The 9,082-nt window shown below is 37.3% G+C and overlaps 1 protein-coding gene across 1 annotated transcript; it reads left to right on the forward strand.

The window, feature by feature from the left end:
• Positions 1 to 626: 626 nt before the first annotated feature.
• On the forward strand, positions 627 to 5,892 carry LOC130730024 (uncharacterized). Its single transcript, XM_057581894.1, has 5 exons — positions 627 to 1,147; positions 2,861 to 2,973; positions 3,067 to 3,441; positions 3,974 to 4,718; positions 5,436 to 5,892. The coding sequence occupies exons 1-5, from the start codon at positions 904 to 906 to the stop codon at positions 5,504 to 5,506; spliced, it is 1,548 nt and encodes a 515-aa protein (XP_057437877.1). The 5' UTR covers positions 627 to 903; the 3' UTR covers positions 5,507 to 5,892.
• Positions 5,893 to 9,082: the final 3,190 nt, after the last annotated feature.

Below are 9,082 nucleotides of genomic sequence, written 5' to 3' on the forward strand. Positions count from 1 at the left end.
CTTTGTAGTTTTCCGCTAAAAGTATGGGGAGAGACATTGCACCGTACTCTACAATAAGGTAATGCAATCACAAATTTCCTGGCTAAGAAGAGAGTTAGAGCTTCTCATGGCTCGCTAATTCATCGTCAACCTTCTTCATGTCCTGGTTCACTTTTGATTGAAGATTACATAGGCATCTTACTTTTTAGGCGCTTTCCTTGTGTAGTTGTGTACTTGTGTTCATCCTATTGTTCTCCCTTTTAAGCATTTTTTTACCCAAAAAAATCAGGAAATTATGTAAGAAAATGTAAAAACAAAAATAATAATAGTTTCCCTTATCCTTTTACACGAGCAAAGCATGAAAGAGAAGAAGAAAACGTGGTGTTTGTTAACTTAAGGGTGATGAGTCAAACCTTACCTCACCGCTCCCCCACAAATGCTTTCTTCCTCACTACTACACCTACCTCATCACAGTCTCTTTTTTTATTACATAGTGCTATGTTAGTGGACACTTTTAAATTCCAATAATTATTAAAATTCACCAATTTTCCTTCACTCTTCACTTCAAAATTTCAAAAAATAGAAATAAATAAATTTCAAAAAAATAAAAATATATAAAAAGCACTTGTCTCTCCAAATGAAAATGACACTTGTTGTTAATTTCCCAGCACCAGTTACTTCATTCACCACTATCTTCTCTTCTCTTCTTCCTTTCTTCTTCAAACCCTAATCGAATCCTTCATTTCTCTCTCTTCTTTCTCTCTCTACAGAAGCAAAATCACACTGCAACCACACTCAAATTCCCAACCACCACTCTCTCTCTCTCTCTACCATCTTTTTCACTGTTAGCAAAATGGGTATGCAAGGGAATGGAACCTAACCTCACCCGATTCCTCTTCTTCTTCTTCCGCATTGCGCCGCCCAATGGGAAAAGCAGCCGAAGAAGAACACCAACCGCTGCCACGTGGCGGAACCTCCACCGATCCGGCGCTGAATGCGGAGGAAGATTGTCGGTGCCGGTGTTCTCGGATTCGGAAGCTTCTCAGTGTTAGATGCATCCTCGTGCTGCTGTTCTCCGCCGCTCTGTTCCTCTCTGCTTTGTTTTGGTTGCCCCCTTTTCTTCGCCTCGCAGATCAGAAGCATCTGCATGAAAATTCCAGATACAAAGGTGGGTTTTGAGGTTCTGATCTTTGTTATTTGGCGGCATTGCTTTCTGGGTATAGATCTGTTTCTGCTTTTGATGTCGCTAGTGTTAACAAGTTTCTATTTTGGGTGTGTTTGTAATTTGGGGGCATCTGAATTTTTTTTGGGGAAAATAATGACCAATCGTGTGGTTGTGAATTTGCTTCTTTTCCTTCTTTTGCGTTGTTTTAAATTTTTACTAATGTGGTCTGAAATGCACATTAAAGGGTGTCCAGGGTGAAATAAATTCGTTTTTCTAGTTATTTAATTGGGTATTTTGAGTATTTAATGACTTGTTTGGTGTTGTAATTGTGGTGGTTTTACAGGTTTAGATGTTGTGTGATCTTGTTTTCTTCATTCAGGAAATTACTTTCATTATACCTATTTTAAGTAAAGGTTTGAGGATTTTAATCTTGCATTTTTTTAAGATGGTTTTGGCATTGCATTGTATGCTTTGGACTGGACCTCACTTGGCTCCAATTTTTTTTAAACCTTATTTGCTTTATTTGGTAATTGTATTCTGACAATGTCTATTTACAAATTAGGGAGTCAAAGTTAATGCTTTATTTTTCTTTTTAAATTTATTCAGTGTATACAAAATTTGATTCTCTATCTCAATGGTGCCTATTTATAGAATAGTTTTCTTATTTCAGGCTCTGATACAATGTGTGTGACTTTAGATATCAATGGGCTAACTCGATTGAGTCCGGTGGTGTATCCTAGCAATAGTAACTTGTCATGATTTGTCTTGTCCTAGCATTAGGCTCTGTCTTGCAAATTGGATTGGATATTGTATGCATTGCTGTGATTAAGGTGGGAATGAGACAATACAATTTACTTGATAGTTTTTTCTTAGAGATCCTGTAAGCCTGAAATTTTGAAGATATTTGTTTGCTTGATGAGGGAAATTCCATTACAAATTCATAACACCCTTGCCACTGTGACACCATATGCCCAGGCCCTGCTACTAGCTGTGATTGCTACTCCATTCATTACAAACTTCTACTTCAAACTACCCATTGCACTCAGCATTTTACACCATTAGAGTTTCAAAGTGTTCAACTTCCACAAAGAAATGAATGAATAGGTTAACTCATAAGCGATTGCTCAAAGAATGAAAGAGTAATAACAAGAGCTCAAGGGATGAAATATCAATGATAAGTGGCATAACATTGGATAGGAATGAGGAATTGTGGAGGTAGTTAGGAAAAGAGAAAACAATTCAACACGACAAATTGAAATTTGCAGAAATTTTTGTTGCTTGGTTCAAGATTGGACCTTAGAAACTGGGATATCTGTAATTTTAAAAATATTTCCTTAATGATATACATTTTGCATAATAATGCTGCAAAAGATGATTCTTCCAATCTCATTTAGTATTTCCTCACATTTTGTCATCTCAAGTTTAACATATTTTATAGATTTTTCCTCATGATGTAAATTTTATGAATAAATTTGGATCCATTGTTATTGTGATTTGTGAACGTTCTTACTTGCATCTTTGGTTTTGCGTTAGGGATCCCCAAAACCATGGTCGTGGGAGATCTCCAACGTAAAACCGAACACACCATTAATCATGCATTGCCATACACCAAAAGAGTTTGACTAATGCCAACATTTACCTAATTTTTTTAATGATATAAGCACAAGCCAATTTATTAGATCTATTGGCTAAATGATGCTTTTATTAATTTTGCAGGTCATGATATTGTCGCAAGCTTTATTGTTAATAAGTCAGCCTCTTTGCTAGAAGATAACATCCCGCAACTCGCGGATGAAATTTTTGATGAGATAGGAGCTCCCTCTACCAAAGTACCTTTCTCTTACTACTTCCTTTCTTGCCCTTTTTAATATTTAATTATTTATGTATTGATGTCATTAACCTTTTTCTATAAAAAAATCCAGGTGGTCATCTTGTCTCTAGATCCTTTACCTGGGCCAAATAAGACAAAAGTAGTGTTTGCAGTTGATCCTGATGTTGGATTATCAGAAATGGCTCAAGCTGCCATTAGTTTGATAAAATCATCATTTACATCCATCATTATACGTGACTCACCTTTCCAGCTCACTTCTTCATCCATATTCGGAGATCCCTTCTTTTTTGAAGTGCTGAAATTTAAGGGAGGAATTACTATAATTCCACATCAGACGGCATTTCCTCTGCAGCAAAGGCAGACACTATTCACCTTTACTCTGAATTTCCCCATTTATCAAATACAATTGGATTTTGATGAGCTCACAAGTCAGCTAAAGTCTGGATTACATCTGGCATCCTTTGAGGTTTGTCAATTCTTGTTCCTTTTCTGTATTCTTTCTATTGTATAATCTTGATCGTAGTCATTTTGTATACCTTGTGTGTGCTTAAGGTCAACTTTCAGTTCTGATTCTATGTTATGTGTGAATAGTCAATGCCACACAGTCCTTGTGTAAGTAAAAAGGATTCTGTTGGGGGACCTGTGTCAGTTTCAAGTGAGTCATGTTTCATGTTTGACATTGGATTATGTAATCAGATATAGGTGGAAAAATAAGCAAGCATGCTTTCTTCTAGTGTGCTACTGTGAGTATTGTCTTTATCGGTGATCAGAAAACTGTCCTGATTCCTTACCCTATCAGATACTGAACTCTAAGGGTAGCTCCCTTTCCAGAGAAGTAGTGATTTTCTTTCTAGAAGCTCTATTTTTCTACCTTCTAACTAGAGGCCCTCTACATAGTATACAATTGATTATTCTTGGGACTTTTAGAAGATTTGTGATGACATGCTAGTCATAGGTTTAGCCATGCTAAATTTGATTGGGTTTCCTGTTGATTGCAGAACTTGTATATGAGCTTATCCAATTCTGAAGGTTCAACAGTAGATGCTCCTACTACTGTTCAGTCATCTGTTCTACTTGCAATTGGAATTACTCCATCAAAACAGAGGCTAAAGCAACTAGCACAAACCATCATGGGACCTCATAATCTTGGCTTGAATAACACGGAATTTGGTAGGGTTAAGCAGGTCCGACTTTCATCCATCTTGCAGCACTCCCTGCATGGCAATGATGGTAGTGGCTCTGCATGGTCACCTTCTCCTTCTCCTCTGCCTCATCCATCACACCACCACCACCACCACCACCATCACCACCACCATCACCACCACCACCACGATGCCCATCTAGCTCCTTCTCCTATGCCTGCACCTGCACCTATACCCGGGGAGGGTGCAACTCCACCTGAGGTTGGTCCTCCTGTTGCACCAAAAAGTGTGCCTGCACCAAAGAGAAGTCCTCAAGCACAGCCTCCTAGTTTTCAATTTGAGCGTAGAAAAAGGTCTAGCCATAATGCTGGGAAGCATGCTCATCTAGCACCTTCAATTGCCCCTACTACTCATCGACATTATCATAGTCCTGTTGCGTCACCAAAACCACCGTTTGAACCCCCGGCGCGTAACTCTCGTGCAGTACCTGCCTTGAGTCCGTTACCAAATGTAGCTTTTGCTCATGCTGAGCCCCCTCCTAATAATGAACCAGCTCCAGAACGTATGCGGATGCATTCACACGGACCATCATTATCGACATGTGAGTATGCTAAATGATGTAGCAGTAGATATTTGATTCAAAGCTAATGTATTGTCTGTGTTAATTTAGATACATTTTTTTTACATTTTTTTCACATACATCTTTTAAACCATCCAATAAGCAATAAGTGTTGTGATATTAAATCGGTTGAAGGGAATTAGAAATAGTTAGCCTAATGAAATCCGGCTTAACGTGAAGTTGGAAAGGAGGACTTCACATACTATTCCCCCTTCCTATGAAAAAAGAAAAATAAAAAGCAAACTTTCTCTCATCTGGACGAAGAGGTAGGCTGCTGTACTGTTTTTGTTTCTAATTTTTTCCCTTTCTTCCATTAGAAACTCAGACAAAAACCTCCAAAAGGTTGCCAATTCTTCAGTAACAAGTTCAAATTCCAGGAGAAAATTATACTATTTTTCTCATTTGTTCTCGTGTTTGTGTACATCTTTATTTATTGCTCGAAATGGAAAGGGGTGATTTTTTTGTATTGTATTTGGTTCATATATCCAAATTCTGCAAAGATTTGCATCTAATTCTTGTTTAATTAGTGTTAGAAATATAATATATAATCATTGAGGTGTCCTTTACCTAACAGCTTAAGCTTTTGAGATAATTGGTTTATGACAATCAAGAAACCGGATCACATCACGGTTTAAGTTCTCAATGCATCATATATGGCTTAGATATTGTTTCTTGTGCACTGATATTCCCTTTTTGCAGCCTCTGCAGGTAGTCTTGGATCTGTCAAATGGACATTCTTAATGTTTATTGTACTTGTGTTACATGTGTAACATAGTACTGGAACTGTTTCACTGGTCAGACAAAACTAGAGTACTATAAAAATGTGAGCTACGCACAAAGGGCGAAGCTGCAAATGTGAGTGGATATAAGTTGTCATCAAGCGTGTAAATAGTTGATTAAAAAGATCCAGATGGTATATGCGTTATCAGGTCAAAGTCCACAGGTGGCAGGCCTTGATAACATGCATTGCCACTGTGTTTTGTGTTGTAAGATCAAAAAGTGAAAATGAAAGAGGAAAAAAAAAATGAAGTAACAATTTTATTTTTGTTTCTGGTCTCTTGCAATAAATTATTCTGTATGCTTCTTTTTGCCAGCTTTGACCAGGTAAAATGTTCAAGCAATGATGGCAATGGAAATCACGGTTTTGTTGTTGCTATGTGAATGTTTCTTCTGAATGTAGCTCCCACTTCCCCTTTGTTTCTCTCTCTTCACGAGCTAAATAGCCAACTAGTAATTCTGCCAAGAAGTGTGTTCTGGAAAATATCTGGTTGTCACTTTAATAGAAATAGACATAAAAAGAGAGTAAAATGGAAGATATGTTAAGGATGTGATAAGAAAAGAGATAAAGAGAAAGTTAGTTGAAACAGGATGGAAGAGAAAATAGGGTTTGAATGAATCAACACACCATATATATATTTTTTGATGGAAGAATCAACACCATATTTGAATATTACGTTTTTTATTATCTTTTTAGGGGATGGGTATGAGGCGATATTTTCTTTTGGATGTTTATGAACTTCTATACAGCACATGATACCTGTTCATGAAGAATAAGAAAAACATACAATATTTCCTCTAATTGTATATTCACTATATTGTATAAGAATGTGGATACATTTGATTTGAAGAGATAGGACAGCAAGGCAAAGATCCATTCATGTGAATTGTCTTTGACTTTTGAACGGTAATGAAGTTGACTCTTTTTATAGCGTAGTGAGGTAATGTCCACTTGTTACGAAATCATGGATAATTTAAGCCCATTTTTTATGTAGGTGTTGAAAACTCCATCACCCTCATCTAGATATTTCAAGTTTCTAAATAGTATTAGCTTATGTTTGATAAACAAGTATACATATAGAATAGTAATATTAGCGTAAAAAATTCATCCCAAATATTATTTGACTTGTACAGTCATCAGTCAAAGCATTTCACCACTTGTAAACTATTAGGAACCCGAATGGAAATCACGAAACTCTGAAGCTCCGCTCTCCGCTGGACGTATCCGGGAGGGACTCCTGCAAGGGACTCCAATGCTAAAGTAAGTAAAGGTATGAGAAGGATAGTAGGTTAAGTGAAGAGGGTAAGTTACCTTAACAAAGAAGAGAAGCCTGGACAAGGGAATGGGCACGATCGTCCCGGTACTCAGTCGGATGGGTGTTCGTCCTTTCCCGGTGTGCTTCACAGTCCTGGGTGGCACTTGACCGTGTTGGGTGGTCGCACGCGGGGGAGCTCGTCCCGGTTCTGCCCCGGTCGTCTCTCCTCAGGGCTTCCCAGAATAAATAATAAAAAGAATTCGGCAAGGAATGAAAATTGAACAATATTACAAACACATGTACTAAAATGATAGTTAATTTGGATTTTATTAACTCTCTCAACCACAATTTGTTTTTTAATATATATTCACTTGAAGAATGATAAAATTTCAATAGATATTAAATATAGTGAAACGTTATAGTAAGAATCTGTTCCACCTTGTGCTGAAGGCCCTATTGGGCCAGCCCAAAGTCTTCTAGCTAACCTAACTCTCTGTCTTGCAAGTTACAATTGACTTGCTCCGGTATAAAACATATCGACTTGACATACTGATTGCTCACACGAATGACTCAAGCACGAGGTTAGTTAGCTGGTGAGGTATTTCCACATAAGATACTAGAAGAGAGACATGTTAGCAAGTTGGTAAATAAACCCAAAGGTCAAGCCACATCCATTGTCTAACAAGGCTAAAGGGGAAAATAACCCTGCTATGAGCCAACATGGAACGCACCCGACGCTACACACACCAAAGTGGTGATATCAATGCCCGAAGGTGACAAACAACATAGATGACATTTTAAATTGGGAATGATATCATTTATCATGTACACTCAAATTTACCCACGTCACCTTGCTCAAATATCTACTGACTTGGGCGTCAGACTGCCTTACAGGTACCCCATACGCTACCAACTTGACGTCAGAGGATGAGAAGAGAATCCCAATACAACCATAAAACATAGAGCAAGGCATCAACTCTATGTTGGAGCTAAGCTTCTACGACGTCAATCTAACCATCTCGTTGCTTGGACTTGTCAATCAGAAAATCAGATCTAGGTTGACTGTATAATTAAAGTAAATGACATCAAAGCCTGAAATTAAAATTCCCTCATGCATCAAATCCTAGGCCGAACTTGATTTCAAAGTAAAAAGCCTTAAAGCCTAAAATTTAACTTCCCTCGGGCATCAAAGCCTAAGTACACCTTGATTTTAAACTTCTCTAAGTCATTTAAGCCTAGGGGCTAGGACAACACGAAGACAAAATGCTCAAAGCCTAATGTTGAAAATAAAGGTATATAAGCCTAAAGTCGATTTAAAGACATCTAATCCTAACACCAACTTCCCGGAGGTATTTAAGCTTAAGTAGACATTCAATTAAAAGTCATAAAGCCTAAAGTATATTGGCCCCGTTTGGAAAAACAGCTTAATTAAGCACTTATGGTCATAAGCGCTTATGACATAAGCGTTTATTCATAAGCTATTTTTGAAAATTTATTGAAATAAATTAAAAATAAGCTGTTTTTCATAAGCTATTATGAATAGCTTATGAAAATAAGCTGAAAATAGCTTATGGCAGGTCATAAGCTGTTTGCATAAGCCCTCCCAAACACTGGCATAAGAGCTTATGCTGTCAGATAAACTCAAATAAGCTCTTCCAAACTGGGTCATTATCCTTAGGCATTTAAGCCTAGATTGACATTCAATTTAAAGGCATAAAGCCTAAAGTTTATTTCCCTAAGGTATTTAAGTATAGGTCGACATTCAATTAAAAGGCATAAAGCCTAAAGTCCATTTCAATTTGCACACGAGTGTGTTGAACTTTTTTTTCTGGAAGAGTGTCGAACCTGATCTCACTGAGCTTGTCGTTGGGATAGTTTATGTTAAGAAACCATTGGTTGAATGTTAAGTACAAAAGCTTAAATATAATAGTGCTTCATGTAATTGCTATGACCCTACATCTAACGACTACGTAAGGAAGATGAATGGCATGGCAATCAATCTTAGAATAGAGTGATGGAAAAATAATAACAGGTTTCATTGATTGGCAAGTATGTTTACATACACATGTTCCATCCTAACTAACACACTGTTGGACTAACTAACAAATTCAACATACGACTAACAAACTAATTTATTGGATTAATTTAACTAGATGACTTTTAACACCTAAAACAACCTCCACATGGGGAGTAAATGTTAAAAACATTAGTTAATTTGTCGGTCAGCCTTCTAGCAGAGAAATGTCTTCCAAGGGATCGCAATCAATAGCATTTAACATTTTAACTTGAGATTGGGATCCATAGGGAGAGATT

The sequence above is a fragment of the Lotus japonicus genome, chromosome 1 (assembly GCF_012489685.1).
Source record: "Lotus japonicus ecotype B-129 chromosome 1, LjGifu_v1.2".
Taxonomy (NCBI): Eukaryota; Viridiplantae; Streptophyta; class Magnoliopsida; order Fabales; family Fabaceae; genus Lotus; species Lotus japonicus.

Coding starts and splice junctions, on each gene's coding strand:
- LOC130730024 (XM_057581894.1), top strand. CDS start 904: ATGGGAAAAGCAGCCGAAGAAGAACACCAACCGCTGCCACGTGGCGGA. Junction 3,442..3,973: donor TACATCTGGCATCCTTTGAG/GTTTGTCAATTC, acceptor TGTTGATTGCAG/AACTTGTATATGAGCTTATC. Junction 4,719..5,435: donor CGGACCATCATTATCGACAT/GTGAGTATGCTA, acceptor CCCTTTTTGCAG/CCTCTGCAGGTAGTCTTGGA.